This window comes from Taeniopygia guttata, chromosome 3 (assembly GCF_048771995.1).
Source record: "Taeniopygia guttata chromosome 3, bTaeGut7.mat, whole genome shotgun sequence".
NCBI classification, from domain to species: domain Eukaryota; kingdom Metazoa; phylum Chordata; class Aves; order Passeriformes; family Estrildidae; genus Taeniopygia; species Taeniopygia guttata.
Genome location: NC_133027.1, coordinates 16,347,733 through 16,370,117, shown reverse-complemented (window position 1 = coordinate 16,370,117; position 22,385 = coordinate 16,347,733). Strand labels below are relative to the sequence as shown.

General features: G+C 43.9%; 2 protein-coding genes and 1 non-coding gene across 9 annotated transcripts in view; 2 read left to right on the top strand and 1 right to left on the bottom strand.

The window, feature by feature from the left end:
• The window catches only part of NOL10 (nucleolar protein 10), a 56,987-nt gene extending 51,172 nt beyond the window's left edge, over positions 1-5,815 (bottom strand). Inside the window, exons 1-4 of the mRNA XM_030270056.4 lie at positions 5,680-5,815; positions 4,480-4,575; positions 1,114-3,268; positions 665-710 (exon numbers count right to left, since the gene is read on the bottom strand). Of these exons, the coding sequence (XP_030125916.1) occupies positions 665-710; positions 1,114-1,179 (112 nt within the window). The 5' untranslated portion in view covers positions 1,180-3,268; positions 4,480-4,575; positions 5,680-5,815. The remainder of the gene's footprint in view (positions 1-664; positions 711-1,113; positions 3,269-4,479; positions 4,576-5,679) is intronic.
• ATP6V1C2 (ATPase H+ transporting V1 subunit C2) overlaps positions 4,740-22,385 on the top strand; it is a 29,094-nt gene continuing 11,448 nt past the window's right edge. For 2 of the 7 annotated variants that reach the window (XR_012054865.1, XM_072926363.1), the window contains exons 1-12: positions 6,194-6,546; positions 7,684-7,751; positions 11,962-12,047; positions 12,622-12,651; positions 16,084-16,178; positions 16,848-16,939; positions 18,535-18,633; positions 19,662-19,730; positions 20,644-20,736; positions 21,151-21,244; positions 21,556-21,653; positions 22,071-22,200. Coding sequence is in view for 6 of the 7 variants with exons in the window: in XM_072926363.1 (XP_072782464.1) it covers positions 6,418-6,546; positions 7,684-7,751; positions 11,962-12,047; positions 12,622-12,651; positions 16,084-16,178; positions 16,848-16,939; positions 18,535-18,633; positions 19,662-19,730; positions 20,644-20,736; positions 21,151-21,244; positions 21,556-21,653; positions 22,071-22,200 (1,083 nt within the window). In the remaining variant the exon portion in view is untranslated. The other 5 variants (XM_030270052.4, XM_072926362.1, XM_041715014.2 and 2 more) reach the window with 5 other exon arrangements.
• Positions 12,728-12,814, top strand: MIR1329 (microRNA mir-1329). Its single transcript, NR_048950.1, has one exon. It is a non-coding gene; the product is annotated as a microRNA mir-1329 (primary transcript).

Here is a 22,385-nt window from a genome sequence, read left to right as displayed (position 1 = left end):
AAGGAAGCATGTTGAATTAATTGAGTTTAGGGAATATCCTTTACATATATTACAACTCTCACATTATAAGCAGTTTAACACAGTCTGCTAACCCTAAGAAGCAGACTACCCCTGTGCAAAATAAATTAGTACCCCAATGTAACTGTGTAACAACTTATTATACAACAAAGTAGCAAATAGTCATTGCACACTTTCACAATTAAGGCTTTGTATAAGGTATTCTACACCCATTACCTCTATACATTTTTTTCTTGCTTAAGTTTCTTGTATAACACTTCCAGTGATTCCAATTTATTTTGTGTAAGAAGCTTAGGCTATAATGATGTGGTCCTGCTCTCTAAGATTAGCACAGCGTCACAGAGGAGTTTATGGTCTGATTTTAATGTAAGGGACAACATGGAATTCATCCATCATGTTTCTGTTACACAAATACACAACCCAAATATTTAACGTCTAAAATTTGAAACACCGTTGGTTATACAATGTTCATGTGAAGCTATACAAGAATTTGACATAACTATCTGTAGTTTAAGTCTGTCGTTTTTATATTATGACTTAGGGATAACTTCTGTGTATCAGTCAGTGAGGAGTCTCCTCTGGGTCTGCATGTTGTGTAGGTGGAGTAGCCAAGTATTGCTGAGCACCCTGCGAGGGGAAAACTCACCCACATCTTTCTTCTGTAAAGCTCTTTTCTTCCTGTCAGAGAGCCACTGCAAGCAAAGGTATACATCAGTCTTGAGCTCATTATTCATACAGGAACCCGAGCATCAAAGTTTATCCAACGATTTGAAACATAAGACATTTAGGCCGCTAATTCTTTTATTCCTTGATTATCTTCCAATTTCCCTTCCACTGGTAAGTTTAACCATTCCACACCAAGAACACGTACAAAGGTCGTGTTGCTTAGGGGTCTGTGGACCAGCAGCTCTACAGCCAAAGTTTCACTCATTTAAACTCTGAAACACTCAGAGCTGTTTCTCGGTACCGATCCCAACACCAGCGCACATGTGCCGGGGCAGCTCAGCCGGGCTGGGCCCCGCGCCGGCACCGCGCGGCTCCGGATCCCGCCGCGGGACCCGGGCCGGGCCGGGCCGTTCCCCGCGCCGCCCTCACCTCCGGGAGGCTCCTGCCGGCGCTCAGGCTGTAGATCTTCACCTCGTTGAGGCTGGAGACCTGCATGGCCGCAGCCGCGCCCGCCTCTTCCCGGGCAGAGAGGAAGCGGAAGGCGAGGCGCTTCCGCCAGCTCGGCCTGCGGGCCCGGCGGGGAGGGCGGCCGCGGCTCTGCCCCTGCCCCGCCTCACACCGGGGAGAACGGGGGACGCGCAGCAAACACGCGGGACAGCGAGCTCCGCGGCTCTGCCTCTGCCCCGCCTCACACCGGGGAGAACGGGGGAAGCAAAGCGGGACAGCGAGGCCCGCTGGCTCCGCGGCTCACAGCAAAGCAGCTCCGCGGCTGCCTCGTCCTTGAGCGCTGCCCGCGGTCCCCGCGCCCCGGAGCGCGGCGCTGGCAGGGGGCGGGATGGGGGCAGAGGGGCGGAGGGCAGGAGCCGGGATGGGGCGGAGGGCAGGAGCCGGGATGGGGCGGAGGGCAGGAGCCGGGATGGGGCAGAGGGCAGGAGCCGGGATGGGGCAGAGGACAGGAGCTGGGAGAGGGCAGAGGGCAGGGGTCGGGGCAGCCGTGTGCCCTCTCCGCAGGGCCCGGCCCGTGTCCGGACACAGAGAGCCCTGTCTGTCCCTCGGAGTGTCCATCAGGCAGGCTGTGGCGTCACTCTCCATGTGAACTCAGGAAGGCAGGAGCTGTTCCTGCAGCCTGGATGGAGCAGGTTAATCTTCTCGCCCTGTGGCAAGCCGTGTGCGTTAGCCCGTGGAAAACAGTGAGTCCCGGATTTGCTGATCAGAACCTTGCTAGCGACCACAGAAAGATACATTCTTATTGCTTTGTAGCATCGCTGTTGAAAAAAAAGAAAACCAGTATCCAGAATTCCAACGATTCTTGTTCCAATTTACAGTACCAAAAACAAGGACTGAAATAATGTATATCCAGTCCATACACACGTTGAAGAAACAATGAAAATCACAATTAAATTTTTAACAATGCATAACTCTGGCACTGAAGCAAACTGAAGCAGTTTCAAGTAAGTCTTATGCATGGTGTTCCCTGAATGGTGTATCACAGCAATGATGATACCAATATCATGACTAAAAAGAGTTCCATTTGGGGTTGTATTACGGGGTGTTAGAGCTGAAATTATTGAGAGATGAGCACACCTAAATACAGGTACCTTTAAGTTTAAACTAGGTGTTTAAGCTCCTATTTCAGAGAGCTAAGGCTTTACTTGCTTATATGTATGTTGCCTAGTGACATTTGAGATGCTGTGTGGTATCCAGGGCACCTGGACGGGGCTGACACGAGACCTATGGAAAATCCAAACCCTTCTGCAGTGTAATCTGGAGGCGGGCAGGATGTGCAGGGACATCTCTGGTGGCACTAGAAGCTCAGGCAGCTGAATCTCATCCCTGGTAAATGCAGTTAATTAAGTGTGAAGGAGTGTAATGCAGCAGCCACTGAATGTCTTCTATGGGGTGAGTTTGATCAGGTTCCACAGTCTGATTAGAGCAACATGAGCTGTTAATAGACATTTAAAGCTGAATTGCTGAATTCACTGAATTGCTGAATCCACAATTCTGGATATTGTAAGGAATCCCAGATATTCATGGGGGGTTGGTTGATATGGCTTGGGATGTGCAGAAGACCTGTGTTATCCTAGAACAGCAGATTGAAGGCCCAACAGGATATTCCAGGGCACTCAAAAGGCATTCAGCAGTGTCTGATGTCTGAACCTACAAAGAATTCCTAGAGGTGCAGAACACTGGAGATAGCAGCTTTCCTTCTAGTGTCAGTGTCATAATTGTCTAGGTAATTAATTCTGGTTATCTGTTTGAGAAAGTTGGGTATTTCAATACCCTTAATGATTGTTTGGAGGCAAAGTTTTTCTCCCTCAGTGTGGCACCTGAAGAAGCACTGACAAATACTGAGAGAGACAAAGTCACAGAAAAGTTCATTGCTTTGGTGAATCAAAGGGAGCAGAAAGACACGTGATGATCATGAGGGAATTAGACAGCTTTGAGATCACATGGCACCACATGCAGGGCCAGCCAGGGAAATGAGCTGGCAGAGCTGTGTTACCACCAAACTGCAGCATGATCCTTGTCCCTGGCATATGCTGCTGGCTCCTTCCCCTTCACCTTCACTGCTGTGTCATCCAGCCTAAAAATATGTAATGGGGTAAAAAGAAGAAAGTTTGAAAAGTCACAGTAAACCAAGAAAATATGATAATGGAAAACATTCAACAGGACATTGTTTACACATTAACATCGTTCTTGTTTCTTTTCTTCTTAGTTTTCTTTTAAAACAATAGTAGCATAAAATATTTCACTTTAATAATAGTAAAAAAGCTATATGAAGGGTGAAAAAATGGCATTCCTGCTATAAAGATGTTCAGGAATTAAGGAGTGTATATATTATAGAATCCAGAAATCCAACAATCCTATGGCTTGGATTTTACCTTATTTGTTATAACAAGCATGTGTACAGAAAAACATTCCTAAAATCTAGCACCTCAGCAGCAAGAAATTTTTCTCATCTGATAGCAGTTTCAACTTACATGATCTAAATTTAAGGAGATTATGAGAATGTAACATTTCTAAAATAAATTATGCAAAACATTTCCACAGCTTGAGACTGCACCAAGGATCCAGTTAATGCTGTTCTTGGTTTGAGATGGGAAAGAACTGCCTTATCTAGGTGATCAGGTCCACTGTGCCTCTCAGACCTGTAAGCTGTGGGTAAAGATCTATGTGATGTAGATACTTAAACATCAGTTAAGTATGTTTTCATTATTAAAATGTATAGTCTAAAGAAACAAACAAAAAAGAAGGATTAGACAATAATCACTTCTGTGAATGCCATCTCGTAGATCAATATATTAATTTTTTCCCATAACTTCTGGAAAACCCTTTGTCATGCCCTAGGGGACACTATGATTGAAAATAATTAGAATCATAGCAGTTATGAGAACTGAATGTTTAATTAGCCTAGAAAGGAAAAAAAAAAGCAAGCAAAAAATCTCTATGAAATGGTTATTTCAGCTACAAATCTTCTCAATGTCTTTTTCTGGAGTGCTTTCAGTAGAGACTTGCCTCCTCCACACATGTATTGCTTTTTTATATATTACTAAAAATGTTAAAGAGAAGCAAAGGAAGATGAATCCTTGGCTAACCTAAAGAATGTATACATTTAGGGTTTAAGACCTTGACCTACACATTAGCTACCTAAAGCATGATTTACATGACATCATTTAGCATGCCTTGCGTCAACTGCTTCTTCCTAATGCTGAAGACACTTAAATCTTTTAGGGGTTTTCATTCAAGGTTCTTGGAAGTGTCAAGAGCTCTGCTTCTGTGCATGTCCAGACCTACCTGCACCCAGCATCTCAAGCCCTCTCAGTTTACAACAGGTCATGTGGAAAACCAAGAACATCCTTCTGTTTAATTTCTTGTAGGGGCTTCATTTACCTTTGTTACAGAGAAACATGAGTTAAAAAGACACAATTTTTGGAAGAAAATAAGCCCCCAGTAATAGCAGAGATTGCCTAAGTATGACAAGTATTTTTAAGTATTAGACAACTCAACTGGAAGATGAGAACTGGATAACCCCCAGTGAGGGGGCTTGACTCCCTGTTGCAGAGATGCCTCTCAGGCAGGTACCGAGTGTATAGACACTCGTTACCTTCAGAGCATGCCTGGATTAGAAATGCCTGGAGATCATCATTCCACACAACCTGGGAAATACTCTCAGTGTCTTAACCAAGCTTAAGGCAATGTAAGACAAGCTCAAGATTTGCTGAGATCTAAAAGCCGCAGCTACACGTGAAGGAAGAAGCATCACCAGGAACGTAAGCATCCCTATTTTGCAGACTCCTGCACCGCATATTTGTTGAATGAAGCACTTAGGGAAGTCACGGAAACAAGAGTTTCCTAGAAGTCTCTTTAATTATTCCAAAAGCTTCAGACTTGCTGAAGGTAGTCAGTGTTTAATAAAAACAAATGGTTTCTGCATTATTTGCTCCAGTTTAAAAGGCAGCCAGGAGATGGAAAGCTGCCCTAGTCAGAGCTGGGACAGAGCTTTTAGGGCACCAGGCGCAGCAGCCCCCCTGTGCTTTGGGAGGGAGCCCCGGCCCCCTTGCACCCACCCGGGGCTGCGGCGGCCGCCCCGCGCCTCGCAGCGCTCCGCCCCGACCCTGCCCGGCCGCTCCGGGCCCGACCGCGCCGGCGGCACCGGGAGCGGGAGCGGGCACGGCAGCAGCAGGAGAGACAGCGGGCAGGAGGGGCAGCAGGCAGGAGAGACAGCGGGCAGGTAGAGCGGCGGGCAGGAGGGGCGGCGGGCAGGTAAAGCGGAGGGCAGGAGGGGCAGCGGGCAGGAGGGGCAGCGAGCAGGTAGAGCAGCGGGCAGGAGAGCGGCGGGCAGGTAAAGCGGCGGGCAGGTAGAGCAGCGGTCAGTGCCCCGCGGGCCTCCCCAGCCCCTCACAGCCCCTCACAGCCGGGCTGGCAGCGCTCGGGCACGGCGGGGCCCGGCGCGGTGCCGAGGGGCGGGTGCCGCACCTGCCCTGCCCCGCGCACCTGAAGCGTGTGGCGGGGATGCTCCGCGGGAGCTCTCGGGAAGGAACGGAGGATTGCGGTGTGGTGCCAGCTGCTCGCTCTCCTGTCCTTATCTCTGCTTCGCACCACAGTAGTTGTCCCTCTGTTCTCGCCGCTGTTCAATCTGTGTGGCTCTGCCGATACCGTCCCTGTACACCAGGACTTGCCTTTCTCCGGGTCCTTCCTATCGAGCCTGGGAAGAAAAAACACAGAGGAGAGCAATATTCTGTCTTGCCAGTGGCATCATTTGCAGCCTCTATGTTCTACAGAGGTCTTGCTTTCATTTTTCCTTGCAAATGTCCAACAATTTGAGAGAGAATATCTATCAAGCAGAAATTCTTTAATACTTTTGGGTGGTTTGGTAAAGCTCCCAAGCTCCCCCATAGGCACTGAACTTAAAGCACAAGGCAAATGGAACAGGCTGGGAGGGAAAAGGGGAGGAGGAAGCTTTATTTCTTCATGCAAAAACTGGATGGAACAATCCTGAGAAGGAAGGAACAGCCACACTCTTTCCGTGACATTCTGGAGAAGGTCATGTTCCATTTCAGCCTGAGACGCACAACTGACTCACTCTCCTAGTGTTTCTGAAGAAAAGAAATCAGTGATCTGTTCTAACTCTTTCTATTCTCAGGGAAGAACACATTTTGTGTGGTGCTCTTTTAGCCACTTATCTGCTTTGAGTTTCTACAGTGACCAGCAGTGAAGGGGAAATATTAGATCATGTCGGAGTTCTGGCTAATTTCTGCCCCAGGAGACAAAATGAATTTGCAGGCATGGGAGAGAATGAACACTGTGACATCTAAATCCAACCTGTCCAGCAACAGTAAATTCCATATTCCAGACTTAAAGGTAAGTGAGGGATGGGATTGTATATGGGCAAACCAGCAGCATTAGCTAGGGCTAAAGACTTCTGGGATAAATATGGGATTTATCATTTGGGATAATATGCAGAGAGTAGAAAGAGACTGTGGTTGGGGGATGAGTTGTGTTCAGTCAACTGAAAACTGATCAGAGAGAAATAAATCATTGTGCTTGAAGCTAAGCTTCACATTGAAGGGTAGATGTATAAGAAGTGAACATGAGTGAGATTTTAAATAACTGCATTGCATTCCATATACAATTTGCTCATAGTCATCAAAATCATACAGCATGGTCTATCATACATTGTTAATGCAAAGGGAGTAGCTGACTATCCACAGCCTTGGCAGCAAGACTACTGACAGAGAAGAGTGTTGCTTTTTTGTATACATACCTGAGATTGATAAGATTTTTATCATCCATGGATTAATTTTTATCATCTGTGGACCTTACCCCACTGGTGGTGGTGAGATTCTGCTGTGTTGAAGGAAGTAAAGCATTTGGAGTATCTGAAGATGCCCACTTGCATTCTATTTGTTCTACATAAAATTTGTTTCTTTTCCTTTAGATTGACCCCACATAATGTTGAGCTGGCAACATTACAAGAAATGGTTTGGCAATATGCTGCAATACCATAAATATGGGGTTATGACTGACAATGATTCAAAAAGCAGATATTGGTCAGAAATGGCTTTGTGAGAGACTTGCAGTAATAACAGAGAGCACAGACTGACACCCCCTTTTGAATAAGTGCTGTTTCCCTTTATTCTCTCAGTACATCTGACTTGTTTGTATGTGTGCATTATTTGTGTGCATTTCCAGTCATTATTTTTTCTGGTTAAAGATTGTTCTATGCAGCTTGATGATACAGGATGAACTGAAAACAGGAAGAAAGACGCTGCTCTGTAATCTTGAGACTACACATACTTTTTTCCTTTATTGGAAAAGGCTTTTTATGCCCTAGTTTTTGGGTAAAGGAGTTGCTACTATTTTCCACAAAGTAAATAAGGTTCTGCCAAACTGTTAAATTCACATGTGCTAAGGACAAGTCAGTCTCCTGAAGGCTCTGCCAACAAAAGCCTCAGACAGAGTTGTGCATCTTTCACTTATTTCTCATCTTTTGCACAGGTGGGGACACTGGATGCTCTTGTTGGTCTGTCAGATGAGTTGGGAAAACTTGATAGCTTTGCTGAAAGGTAAAATAGATCTTATTTACCACCTACAAATGAGAAACAGACATTGTTTTTATGGGGTGGTATGTCCTTGTGTTCACCTCAGTCTGACTCAGTTCAGCCTGGACTATAACTGGACTAAAGTGGATAGGCTTTGTTTAACCCTTGTGTTGATTGTCATGGAGTTATCACAAAGAAAGGATCATTCCTTAAAATTTATCTGAATTATATCCACAGTAGCTTTGGCAGCACAGCAAGTGGCAGTGCTAGTGAAGCTGTTTCTCATAAGGAAACTGCTTTAAATGGTGGGTTGTGGGGTTGTTTTGTTTTGTTTTGTGCTTTTGTTTTTGTTTTAAAGAACATCCTCCCACCTTATCGAGAATGTGAAGCCCTCCCTGACCTTGTTTTGACAGAATATTTCTATTGAACTTTCTATCCCTTTTCAACCAGATAGAGGACTTCTAAGGATTATACTATTTTAAATGAAGTCCAGATCGCTCCCTCTCAGGATTTTAAACTCCTTAAAAACCAGAGTATTGACTCCTATTGCATCAAACCTGCTTCAGCAAAGACTCACATGATCTGCTTGCTGATAATTACCAAGTTTGCCTTTTGGGACAAACTGACCTGGGCATACAAAAGAATAATGTAGTACAGCAATCTAAGAAAATGCCAGGTTTTTCCATGAAGTCTACCTTCATGGAACAAGATAGACTTTGAGGCAGTGAAGGTATAAGCTGCTGGGTTTTTATGCTTTGTTCTACTTTTTGATTTGGCAGCTTACCTAATTTTGGTCACAGAGATATGAATTAGCTCTGGGTCTTTTTGCCTTTTTTCTCAAAGTCTGGACTGATAAGCATTTTCTTGTCTAAATATGTTCAATCCTGGTATAAACTGTTTGCATCTATGCTAGGCAGTTTAAGTAAAAGTTGGTCTGCTAGAATACATTTATCCATCACATTTTTGTTTTCTGATTTTACTAATGCTACACAAGGGTTGTATCAGAATGATTGCACATGATAACTCTGGGTAGCACACAAGACTGATCTTTTAGAATCATAGATATGATTCATATCTCGAGCTAAAACTCATCATTGAGTCCAACACCCTGCTCCTCACAGGACTACCTAAAACTAAACTATACAGCTTTTTCAGGACTTTAAGCAAGACAGAGCAACTTAATTTATCAACAAAACCATCTTCATCGTGACCCTGCCAAAAATACTGCCCCATATTCTTTGTAACACGTTCCAGCTTCTTCAGTTGCAGAGGTTCTTGAGGAGGTGGAAATGGGGGCAAATTTGGGGAGAGACAGTGCCCATACCTGCTGTGTGTTCTAACAGAAAGTGTTCAATGATGCTTGCGGATCTCTTCAAACTCTGAATATTCTGAGATTCTGTGTCTCTAGTCAGGGTAGGAGATAGGAAGCAGCTGTGTGATCTGTTTGAGGGCTGCCAGAAATCATCAGAACTGGTTTTTCAAAAAGGCATAACTAATTGCCAGCTTTGTGAAGAATTAAGGGTTCTGAAGAGTGCAGAATCCATGTAAGATCATGGAGGGCAGTTAGAACTGAAATGTCAGTAGGAGCTCCTTAGGCTCACTGACTCCTGTTATCTTTGTCTTTACTTGCCAGCATGATACAGCTGCTTGTTCAAGCTGAACACCACTTTACTCCACTAATCGTCCTTTTAATGGCTCTTACCCTCTGATGGGCTCTAGGCACATAGCAAAGGGGTCAGTGAGGCCCTTCCACTGTAATCTGCTGAGGCAAGGACTCTTCCTCTTTGTCTCATTTACCTGTCAAGATAGGTAACCAGGAAGGAACAACAAGATTTAAAAATAAGAAAGGTGTTTTGAAAAATAAGAAAAAGGCATTAGAGTAGTAACAGAGAATAACAATAATCAGAGGTATTAGCAGACTGAATCCCACAAGGACATACAAAAGCATTTTGCATTAAATGAATGCCTCAGGTTTTATGTCTAAATTGTGATTCAAGGGTTAAAATGCCAAGCACTCGCACTTGGTTGAAGCAAATGGCATCCAGAGGATTACAAGCCTGTTCAGATGACCTGAGCATTTATGTTCCTGGTCCTGTGAAAGAGCTGCCTGCTGAACTGTTGCTGGATAAACACAGCTGCCAGTAAAGCCAGGCAGTGCAAACCTGTCAGCACTGCCTCCTGCCAGGACAGCAGAGAAGGGGCAAGAGTTTGCAGGAGCTATTGTTTCCACATACTTTTATTATTTATTTACACAGGGAGGAGGAGTGTTTTTCCATGTCATCCTGTGGTAGCATGGAGCTCTCTCAAAAGCTGACAGTCTCCTGGGTCACTCTTACCTGTGGGTTCTCTTTGGTCCTCGGTCAGTGGCATACCTGGGAGTGGCCTCAGACTGCAGGACTTCTGCTGCCTGCAGTGTTTTGGAGGCCTGGTGGGTAGCACCCTTTCTTTTTTAGTATCATTTAAAGTGTTAGACTTTTTTTTTTTTTTTTTTTTTTAAGCTAATAACATTGTTGCTATTGCAGAAGCAAAATATCAGAGTCTCAGGACATAGTAGATTAATAGTAGATTAAATTGAGTTGCTCCCTTTACAGATTTTAATTACTACTTCTTGAAGCAGTTTTGCTGAAACTCTCTCTTTTTATAATGCATAATTTGATAATGATACTTGCTCAAGATGGGATTTATTTTATCTAAAGGCAGGGATCTGATACTTGGCTGTGAAAACTGCCCATTGTTGGATGTCAGTGTAGTCAGTGGGGCCCCTCCAGGGGTCTGATTTCTGTCATTTGCCCCAGATATCCGTGGCGTGGAGGGGATAGATTCTGTCTTTTCATGGGAAATATATTAGAGAGTGAATCCCACTTGCATTTCACATGATGCAATGCAAGGCTAATGCAGGACTGGAGAACATTCCTCTGGTACAGTGTATTCACACAGTGTTGCTGTATCCTGCTGCAGGGACCATGGGATGTGTGGGTGGGAAGGGAGCCAAGCTTTGCCTGGGCAGGTAGGATTGTCAGGTGTATGACAGCACACACCTGTCCCACCCTCTGTATCCATGGAGAGAGGCCAGAGCTCTCTCCCACCTGTCAGGTCAGCCACCAGATGCACTCAAGAGTAATGAAAGCAGCTCAGATCCTTTGGAGGAGCTCCTGGTTTATACACGTCCCTGTGAACTGCTTTCTCCATAATGTCATTAGCCTCCTGCTATGCTGGTTTTACCAGCTTCTATCTTGTTACAAGTTCTTTGGGCTCTCTGAGCACCATGAAGGAGACAAAAAACAGCTCTATGTACAAGATGAAATTTGCAGAAGTGCTTGGCAAAGTTGCAATTGTCAGGGAACCTGTGTCTGGATCCCTCAGCCCCCACACAGCCTGAGTGTGGGCAACGTGTGCTGTGCTCTAACAACCCTCAGCTGCTGCTAGGTCCCTAGGGGGCTGCAGCCAGTGGTGAAAAACTGCAGCAGCTCTGAGAAAGAGATGAGAACTGGAGCATAGTGATATAGATTCCTCCTACAGGCACTCTGAGTTGCATCTGTCCAGATGCTAGAGGGACTTGATTAATCAATTTCTTAAAATGAGCAAAGAATAAGTGGCACAGTGGAGATTGTGTTCTCTAGGAGGGTCTCCGCAAATCACTACTCTGAACTGGGCAGAAGGATTTGAATCTAGCTCTCCTACACCTTAAAGGAGTGTCTTGTCCGCCATGCTAAAAGAGAAGAGAGAATGGGTTCTGTAAAGAAAAGGAATAAGAAAGAAATTCCCTACCAAGCAAGATAGCACTGCTATTTTCCCCTGAGTATTTTCTGAGAACCTTTTCTCAGTGAGCCCTAAGGATTTCTTTAGCATCCTGTGGAACACGTCTTCAGTCAGTGTCTGTATGTAGCCTCCTTTGCTTTCATCGCCTTGAGAGATTTAAAAATTAATTTCTTGCCTATCTTGCCTTCTGGTTTCTGCTGTGTATATAATGAGTGTACAGAAGACTGGATCTTGATATTCTGTAGTCCAGAGCACAGACATTACCTACGTTTTTGCAGAGATCAGTGTATTTAGAGGTAAGACATTTAGTTCTGCATTGTATCCTAGAGTTTTTATTATAATTTGAATTGCAAATTAACCTGCCTTGCTTCAGGAGTGTTTTGTTTGGGCATTTCTCTGTTTATCAGATCACTATGAAACTGCTTTGTAATAATTTTGTTTCTTCACTAACAAAGTTTCTTTTGTTACACTTAAGCGTAATAAAGAAAATAGCCCAGTACATAGGAGAAGTTATGGAGGACTCAAAAGATAAAGTCCAGGAAAATCTTCTGGCCAGTGGAGGTACGTGCTATGAATGTGGGGTTTAAATGCATTTATGCTGATTTTGCTTGCTTCAGAATTTGAGTATGTGGAATTGAAACCCTCACACTTCAGAAAGGACAACCATCAGCAATATTTTATAAGAATGTGTCTAGCCTGCTCCCATTTTTCTCAGCAGAAGCTAACTTTGGAGTGAAGATGAAAGTAAGAGACATCCTTGTTCACTCCTAACATGACTTAGCACACCTGTGCCCTGCCTGGGCTTGATTTCTTAAGAGCACTTAAATCTCATTCTGTATGGTTGTGTGACAACTGTTAGTGATCTGACAGTAATTTGCACTGCCCATCTATTCTGGAAAAATACAACAAAATTGGATGTGATCTGCATGCTGATTACAGACTTACAGCATGATGCTTTTGGATAAACTAAGAGTGTACAGTCCATCTCCCTTTGTCAGAAATGTGGTACTTCAGACCTGTATCAATAAGGGATGGGGAGGAAGTTCTTTTAGGAACGTCCTTAAATGATATAAAACTGATGTTCGATGGGTGCAACTGTTCAAGAAATACAATAATCCCATTTACTGTGTTTCAGGGCTAAAGGATAAAATGAAATGTCTCCAAAGTATGTTGAGGACTGATGGTTGTGGTGCTGTTACATGCATGCATTTGTGTATATTAGTGCTAGACACAAGTCTTGGTCTGGTTGTAGAGATACAGTGATCAGGTTACGATGGATTTCTCAAGTAACAACCTCGTAGCTTGATCACGATATCCCTATGACTTGAGAAACAACAGGTTTCTTTAATTTCCTTTGTTTCCCCTTTTTACACCATTTTTTGCCCCCATCATCTCTGCATGTGTTGTATTAGAAAGATGTGGAAATTACTTGCATGTGTTACTAATTTCCTCTGTCTGGGTCTGGTCATCCAAGCAAATCATATTGGATTAGGACATTAACCTTTTTAAGATTACTGACTGCATCTTAAAAAATGAAGTCAGCTTTAGTATATGAGGATTCCCCTAATATATTCCAGTGTCAATCTTCATAAGCATCAGCAACTTTACTGGACCAATTCTTCCTCCTTCCCATTCTGATTAGTAAAAGAACTATAAAGTTGAAGACTTTCTTGAGGATGTGAAATCAGAAACAAAATTATAAGACATGATTTCTTGTTGTGTGGTCCTGTTTCATACTCTTTGACCATCCCAAGTTGGTTTTAAGTAACACTAACTTTAGCTCACTTGTATATAACCCCAATAGCAGTTTGGTAACAGCTGTGTGTCTAAAAAGATTTTTTGATAGATTTTTAGGGGAAAAAAAGCAAAATTGTAAAAAATAAAGCACTTTTAGTTACATGAACTTGCACACATACACACAGACACTCAACTTTTCAGTGTACAACAGCTGAAAGCAGTAGAGGGAAATGTGTGCTTGTGTAATATAGAAACTTTTAATAAATCATAACAGCATAAACAACATTTCTTGAAATTTAAGTACAGCTTTCCTTCAAAGATTCGTACCAAATTCTCTTCCATGGAAATGTTAAACCTAAATGAATTTTAAAATTTGGTAAGTGGTGGAATAACTCCATTCTTTATAGTGAGCCCAAAACAAAGCAAAATGGGAAACATAACAATTTTTCAGAATTGAGTGTTTTGGAGGGGAGGTATTTAACACTATGTTTTAGAGCTGGTGTGTAAGTTACATTACAGGACATGCATGCTGTGGGTTCCCTGGGCAGCTGTGAGCTGGTAGGAATCATCTCTCCTGGGTGGGCAGCTCTGTGAAGCCTTTTAGAAGTGACTCCCCAGATTTCATAAATGAGGGATGCCATTCCAGGAGCATCAGGGTGCTGGGGCTGCTTGGCATTTTAAACACAGCTCTGCTAGTGTGTTCACAGTAGTTCGTGCCATCCCCAGGATCAGGCTGCTTAACTAACCTGCACCAGTGCCAGCTAGCACTGGCAAGCTCACTCAGGAGTGAGCTTGAAAAACTGGGCTGAGAACTCATGCTGAGCACAACTGCCCAACATTTGGATGCTGCTCAGATTCAGGGAATGTCAGGATAGAAAGGACATGTGAAGTTCTTCAGGGAGCTTCTCTGTCTCATCAGCTATAAATCAGTCAGTGTCTGTCTTCAAAGGGCCTGTGTCTGGAAAGCCTGAACACATGAGCTTAGGAGAGAGGCAGCAGGGTGAAATCCTTGTGTTGTGTACCCCGTGCTGCAAATGCTGTGTGAACTTTGTTGCTGAAGTATTTTTGACCACTCTGCCTTCCCCACAGAGATCACAAGCAAGCATCAACGGAGAACTGTGCGCACACTGCAGCTATGTCATAGCTCTCCCAGTCTTCTGCAGTTTTGCCCCTTTTCTACACCCTCCCTGTGCAGGACAATTTGCTCATTCCTGATGAGATATTAGCAGGAGGGGTTGGATCTTTGCCTTATGACTTTTGTCCATTGAATGTGACACAGCTATGGTGTTGGAAGAGGGGGAGAACACTGCCATGGCAAGTGCTCTCTGCCTTCCAGGAAGTTTACCTCTTGCTAAGAAGCCTATTTCTCCTAACATAAGATTTTCCATGCTTTGGAAATCTAATAGGGTAAACTGACTCTGTTGTGGGGTGAGAGAAGCCCATGGAAAGGATAGTGCTCTCCTGCCAAGGGTATTCAGTATCACATGAGAGTGCACAGTACCCTCAGCCTGGTAGTATGGCAATTGCACAGTTTTTTTTCACATTCCTTCTCATGCATCTTGTTTCAAAAAGTTTTCCACTAAACTTCAAAATCCAGCCCAAGAAATTGTGTTCAAACCTTGCTGTGGGACTGAACTCACTCCTTGAATAAGGCGGCAAAGAACACTGAAGGACCCCCAGCATGCATGTCCTTTTACTTGGTACCTTGAGCTTGTTTTGCTCCCTATCACCTTAGAGCAACTTCCCAGACGTTCTCCATATTTATCCTCCTGGTCTGGAAGGAAGCCCACCTTTTATGTGACTGCTTCTGGCCTCTTTGTCTAGACCTTGAGGCTCTGTCTGCTGCCTTCCCCTTGTCTCTCTAACTTTCTGAGGGGCAGTCCCAGCCCTTCTCATTGTGGCAGGATGTATGACTTTACCCCATCCTATAAAGGTCTGCAAGAACACTATGTAGTGGTGAGTTCAGCATCCAAAGGCTCTCAGGACTCAGACAAAGAGCTGTTTGATTTCATGAGCTGCTGGAGGAGAATTCTTTATTTGGTACCATAATGTAATAAGACAATGTTTCCTAACATTAAGAGCCCTTGATCTTCAGTGAAACAGGAAAATCTTGCTCTAGGAGCTGGGTGCTGTATGTGTTCATTTCCCCTTCAATCTGGAAAGAAGCTATAGGTCCCTGTGAGTGCTTTGTCTTGGGGTTTGCATGCACAGGTCCTTGCTGTGAATTTCTGTTCTTGGATGCTGTGACTGGATTTATTTATTATATAAATAGTCTCTGTGTGAAATGAGGACCTCTGTGTGCAAAGTCAATGAGAAACTCCTCATCGCACCTGCATTTGTTTGATTTCTAGTGAGCACTTGACTGAATCACAGAGAAGTGACATCTCTTATGGTCTTAGTACCTTTGATCAAGCTCTCAGCAATCCTGAATATTACTGTTGATCCTGGGCACAAAGTATTTTTCTGATAGCTGTTGCTGAGATTAAATTCAGGCATATTGCAGAAATCAAGATTGAGATTACACAAAACTTTTTACTGTGAAGAAGAGTAGCTGTACACTGCTGTATCCCACTGATACAGATAATTTTACACTTCTTCTGTACTGTTAGGTGTAATGCAGAAAAGATTTTTGATTTAACTTTTAACTTTTGGGGACGTTTAGGAAGTTGATTAGATTTGGCATTAGATCTGTGCATATTTGATCTAGATCAAATATCTGTCAGAATTGAGGAGGGGGGTTCTGGTTAGTGCTCTAAAGTTAATCAAAGCTATGCCTAAGCTGTAGCTGGTGACTACTCCCCAAAGCTTGACCTGCCATCTGGTACATTACCTGCTTTCATGCATCTCTTTGTATTTTCAGTTGACCTGATTAGCTACTTGACACGGTTTGAGTGGGACATGGCCAAATACCCCATAAAGCAGCCGTTGAAGAATATATCAGAAGCATTAGCAAAGGTAAATTGTACTCCAGATTTTAAGATGTCATCATGGGGAAGCATGACTTTTGGCTGGTTGTGATCCCTCCTCTCATGGAGGGAGGGGATCCTTTGCCCTTGGTTTGAGCAGGAACAAACTCGGAAGCACGCACTTTGTACTGAAGCAGTTGATATTATTTTAATTTCTACTGCAATAATAATGATACATCTATTGAAACCTATTCAGTCTGTAAGTATATGGCACTTTATCAGATTCACTAGAGTACATTGATGTGTTTTATGCACTTTAATCTCCTTCATTGTAATTTTCTTTTTTTTTTTCCATATACTGCCATATTATTCTGCACTTCAGAGGTGTTTTTCATGAAATTGTTAGTCTGACATTAAATCAAAAGCCTTCAGGCTGAATGAATTATTCACACTGTCAGTTCATTCAGAAAGGGATGATGTGTTGTTGTGCAACATAGGTAACAAATAAAACCATGAACTTGTTCCTTAGGTACAGCTCTAGCTACTTTCTGCAGAGGCCTTTGCCTCAGGGGAGCTCTGACCCTGGCTCTCTCTTGGCCACAGGCTGGTGGTTTTAGGGGAGCTGGCAGCTGTTTCTCTGTGTTAAGGTGGTAGTTGTGGGACAGAGGTGAGAACAAAGCCCCAAGCACATTAACTCCCTTTTCTCACTTTGTTTTAGCAAGTGACTCAAATAGAAACAGACCTGAAGACCCGATCAGCTGCATACAACAACATTAAAGGAAATTTGCAAAGCCTGGAGAAGAAAACTGTGTAAGTATTTTGCACTGGGGATGCTGTTGCGTGGCTGAAATGTGGGCAGTGTGTCCTCACACCCATTGCTGTGTTCTGGTGGGAACAATTTTTCCAGCTTTGGGACATGCTGAGCATTTAGAGACCCAGTGAGAACAGGTGGTAGCTGGTGTGGTCGGCGTATCTCAAAATCAGCTCAGGGAGACTAAAGTTCCTAATAGGATTTTATTGACAGTGCAAGCAGGCAGCCTTGGAAAAAATCAACTGTTCTGCTCTGATGGGACATCAGGGAGTCAGAAATTAGATGAGCTGTGCCAGCTGGTGGATTCCTTTGCCACACGGAGCTGTGTCCTATGTTCTGAACAGCATTTGCAAAGCTCCCATAGGAAACAGCTCTGTCTTGCTTGATCCTGCACCTCACTAGCACCCCACTTATGTTTTTGTTTTCTTTTTTCCTTCTGTTGGTTCAGGTAATGCACTGCTCAGGCATCTCAAATGTTCTCTCTCCCGTCTTCATCTGCTTATGGTCTTTGCCTATGTCAGTGCTGATACCTGGGTTTTTTTCTAGAGTATCACTGGGGAGCATGGTAAAATCCAGTAAGTAGTAAATTTAAAACAACTTAGATGATGCTGTACAAGCCCTCACCCAACACATGCTCATATGTACTAGTGTTTCTACTCAGGATTGGGCACAGGGCACAGGTGGCTGCCTGACACTGCAGCCAGCCAGGCTGGCAGCCTGCTGGCCAGGGCTCCAGCAACGGGAGGAGGGAGAAGAATGGAGACCACCATTCCATCCATCTTTAAATGCTGTCAACTCTGGTGTCCACCAGGGCCAGAGAGCTTGGGTTGAACAAACATCTAATAAGTTACCAGCCAGTTAGTTAATATTTAGACTGGCCCAGTGAACCTCAAACCCAAAACTACTAGTTTAGGTCCTTCTTCATTCCTGCTGAGTGACAGGAAGGGCAACTTCTCTTCACACCTAGTGCTTTCCAGCCATATACAGCCAGCCTTGGCTATCTACATGTCCTAAGAATTAATGTGATCAGGTGGGCTTAGTATGTGGAGACATCCTGGAGACCTCCTGAAGGTCTCACCTGTGCATGAGACTGCTGCTCTCACTGCCGTTCAGCAGGAGGTGTCTCAGTGTGCTGGTCCACGGCAGTCCAAGAATGCCAGGCTGCTGTGATGGCTTAGGTCTGTAAGTACAACGCTCACTCTGCCTGCAGCACAGTCACACAAGCAGCTCAACAGGCTTCTTGAGAGATGCAGTGATGACTGGGAGCAGATGTGCACTTCCCAAGTATTTACACCCTTACTGTAAAAACAATAGCAGCAGAATGACGTCATTTTACATAAAGGGCATAAACTGGCCTCCTGCTAGTCACCAATATTGTGTCCTTTAGCATTAGTTACTTTTTGATTCTTTTAGTTGCAGTAAAAATAACGAAACAGCCATTTAAGAAGTGTTGCTGTGTCCTTTAGGTACCTCCTGCTAGGCCTTCTTCTACCCCAGTATATTCTATTAGCTTCTCCACCCACAGCACAATGCCTCTAATGTTCCACTGCTGAGCTCCTGCTTCTGTTATTTTTACTTTGTCTTCTTTACATAGGGGAAATCTGCTGACCCGGACCCTGTCAGACATTGTGCACAAGGAAGACTTTGTTCTGAATTCTGAGTATCTTATCACGCTGCTCGTCGTGGTGCCAAAGTAAGGCAACAGTGTGTGCACACACCCCGTGTGCCATTGAGTCCCAGGCCTAAGCACCAGAACCAGGTGATACCGGGTCAGGCTGGGGCAGCTCATGAGTGCCCTACTGAGACACAAGTGAAGCCCTTAACAAAGAGGAAAGAACAATTTCTGCCAAGAGTGGTGCTAGCACAAAAGAGGTAGACAAAGACTGCACCAAAGCTGGAGCACGACAACTGGCATGTAGGTTCTTCATGGTTATGAGTGGGTTCTCAGTCTCCTAATAGGAATAGTATGAGATAAAAAAACCCCAGATTTTTACTGCAGCATAGCCAGTTTCTAAAAGGAATTAGACCTGTTGAACTCACAATCTCTGCTGGCTGTGCCTATGTAAGTGGCTATATACAGGATGACTGCTACCAAAGGGGAAGTTACACCATGTTCTCCTCAGAGCCCTACACAAAACTTTTCATATAGCCCTGTCCCAACACACACATACAGCACCATTACTCTTCTGTCTCTGAAAAACAGATTGCAAAAGCTATCTGAGGTAAGTTTGTTGACTTCACTATATGAGTTTATTCATACTAAAAAGAGACTTCTCTCTTTGCAAACTCTTACCATACCTTTATTCCCTTTCTCGCAGGGCTGACATTCACCTTGAGTGCAGTCTAGCAACAGATCAGCTCTGGGATTGCACATAGGAGATATAGCACCCATGAACCAGAGCAGCTTGTGCAGGGGTCCTGGAGCATAGGACACTGTGTGGCAGCCTAGAAGTTTATGCCACATTGTTCTCACCATCAGTTTCCTGATATTGACCCTTCCTCAAGCCAAGATCCAAAGTGAAGATGGAGGGAAGCATCTCCTCAGCTGGTGACTAGGAGAGGAAAGGATAGGAGAAGCTTAATGTATCTTAAGGACATAACAGAGCACAAAGAGCTCAACCCTTCTACCCTAAGTTATTAGCTTAATTAACTACATATATAAACATTTGTTTTCCAGCATATAATATTTGTTTACTGTGCTTTGTTTTGTGTTGCTCAAAGGTCAAACTACCTACAGTGGCAGAAGACCTATGAATCACTATCAGATATGGTAGTACCTCGCTCCACCAAGTAAGTGAAATTCCAAATTAAGCTGTGTTTGTTTGACAGATCCCTGTCATGTTTCAGCCCGTTAAATGGCTGGATCCTAGAGGAAAGCACTAGTCTAAACTCATAGGCTACACATTAATGTATTTGCAATTCAAATAGAAATGAGTTTGTTTAAGGAAAGTATAGATGAAATAAAAAAGGTCAGTTTTTACAATTAGCTTCCCTTTTCCAGTAATCTCTTTTTATTTTGAACCAGGCCGTTACTTCTTTTTGTGTAAAACAGGCAATTTATTACATTAATTGAGGTATTGTTCAGACATATGTAATCACATAGAGGTTTATGGAAAGTACTTTATAAGAAGATGAAACACTAAATCTGCATTTTTAATTGTTTCTTGTTGTAACATAGAATAATTCACCATACTGTCATTTGCACTAGCAAAAGCCATGTTAGCTCATCCTTTCACCTCGGGTAAAAACTCTTTCCTAGGACTTAAATATTCCATTGCTCAGGTCATGCAGACTATGAGATCCAGTCCAGGGCACAAGAGCTGACAATTACTTGAAATGCAGAAGGTGGAAAGCATAGAGAAGGAAATAAGCTGTCTTGTCTACTGCCTGTCACAAAAAACCACGTGCATGTAGAGGTGGGGGAATATTACCAGGAAACACAGAAAAATCAGTCAGGCAGAATGTGTGTGTATTACAGTGGGCTCAGGAACTAAACCAATTGAGTTTTACATTGAGATAGAGTAACCAGTGCAAGTAAAGTAATTGTTCCCTGTTTCTGTCACAGCAATTTTCAAAAAGCATGGTGTTGTTCAGTATCATAAACAAAAATAAAAAGAATTGCAAAAAGGCAAGATGAGGTAGGTTAAAAAAGGCATGAGGGGTTTGCCATGTCAAATCATAGCAGTGAATTTCTCTCCCACAGAATGATTGCTGAGGATGCAGAGGGAGGACTCTTCACTGTGACCCTATTTAGAAAAGTGATGGATGACTTTAAGGCTAAAGCCAGGGAGAACAGGTAAGAAGCCCAGCCTGCTGGGCAGGGCAGGCTAGCAAGAGATGAGGATCAGGGGAGGCTTGTGTGTGCAGCATGTTGAATCCATCACTGGTTTTAGGACTTCTTGACTGCTTGGGTTTCTGTTGGCCGTAAAGCCACTGAGAAGGCAGGGTGGGAAGGAGCTGTGGTGACAGAATCAGTGATCCTGTTCTTAAACTCCAAGTTACAGATCCTGGAATTGCCCTTTCTGCTCTCATTCTGCTCTCATTCTGCTCATTCTGGCTTTCTGGGAGTGACTTCAACTCCTACCCTCCACATACTTCAACTTGTTAAATGGCTAACAACTTCCCATACCTGCTTCTCCTGGGGAAAAAGAAATGAGTGTGCATATTGCCTGGACTAAGGCATGTGAAAGAAAATGTTATTCAATTGTAGGTTCATGGTTCGAGAATTTTATTATGATGAGAAGGAACTGAAATGTGAAAAGGAAGAGCTGATGAAATTAGCTTCCGACAAGAAACAGCAATATGTAAGTAGCACCTTGTGAGTTGGTGGCCACATAGTGGCAGCCTTTGCTACCAGCATGTCCAAGCACGAATTTCTCTCTCAGAAATGGCCTTATGGTTCCAACTCTCTCTGGTGAGCTCCATTTAGCCCATGAAACTGAGGCATGGAAAAATAACAGTGATTTGGCCAAGGTCACTTGAGTTTCTGATAGACTGGGAGCCACTATCAGGCTGCCTGAAACTATCCCAGCAGCCCATGATGGCCTCAATGGCAGTGTTGTTAGCTGTGGAGCTGCTTCAGAGAGGGGATCACAGCACTGTTCTGGTCTCACAGGGCCCCTTACTGCGCTGGCTGAAGGTGAACTTCAGTGAAGCATTTGTGGCTTGGATTCATGTGAAAGCCTTGAGAGTTTTTGTTGAATCTGTCCTGAGGTGAGTAAACACAGAGTGCAGGCAGAGATTCCTGGGGAAGTCAAAATGTACAGCTCTCTTCCTGGTGCAGTTCGTTTGTGGGAGGAACCCTTACACACCTTGTTTTGTCTTGCGTGTGCCTTACACACTTCATTCCAGGAGCTCACGGGAGACAATACAGATGTCCACAAAAAAGGTGACATACGAACTTGATGAGAAACTGTTTTTGGGGGGCACTTACAGGGAAGGGGAAAACAAACAGAAAGACACTGTTTAGCTGACTTTTGGCTTCAAAAAGAAAATGCTTTCCAATGAGGAGGCAGCATTGTTTCTGCAACACATCACCAGTGGGCATGCCTGGATGCTGAGGAGGGAGAAGGGCACGAGCAGACAGCTGTGGCCCTTCCCAGCAGATGCTCATGTATGTTGTGTTCCAAGGTATGGCCTCCCTGTGAATTTCCAAGCAATGCTGCTGCAGCCAAACAGGAAGTCCGTGAAGCGCCTGAGAGATGTCCTGAACACGGTCTTCAAACACCTGGATGAAGTTGCAGCAGCAAGTATAATGGATGTATGTATTTCAACTGCAGGTGTAAGTGCTGTAGCTTCTCAGCTTAGCTGAATGAACACTTCCACTGGGGTTAGAGCATGCATCTGCACACATCTTGCAATTAGAGGAATCCTGGATGCAGCTCTAATCCCAGCTGGTTACAGACTGGATTAGGGTAAACTCAGATTATGATGCAGATGCAGAGA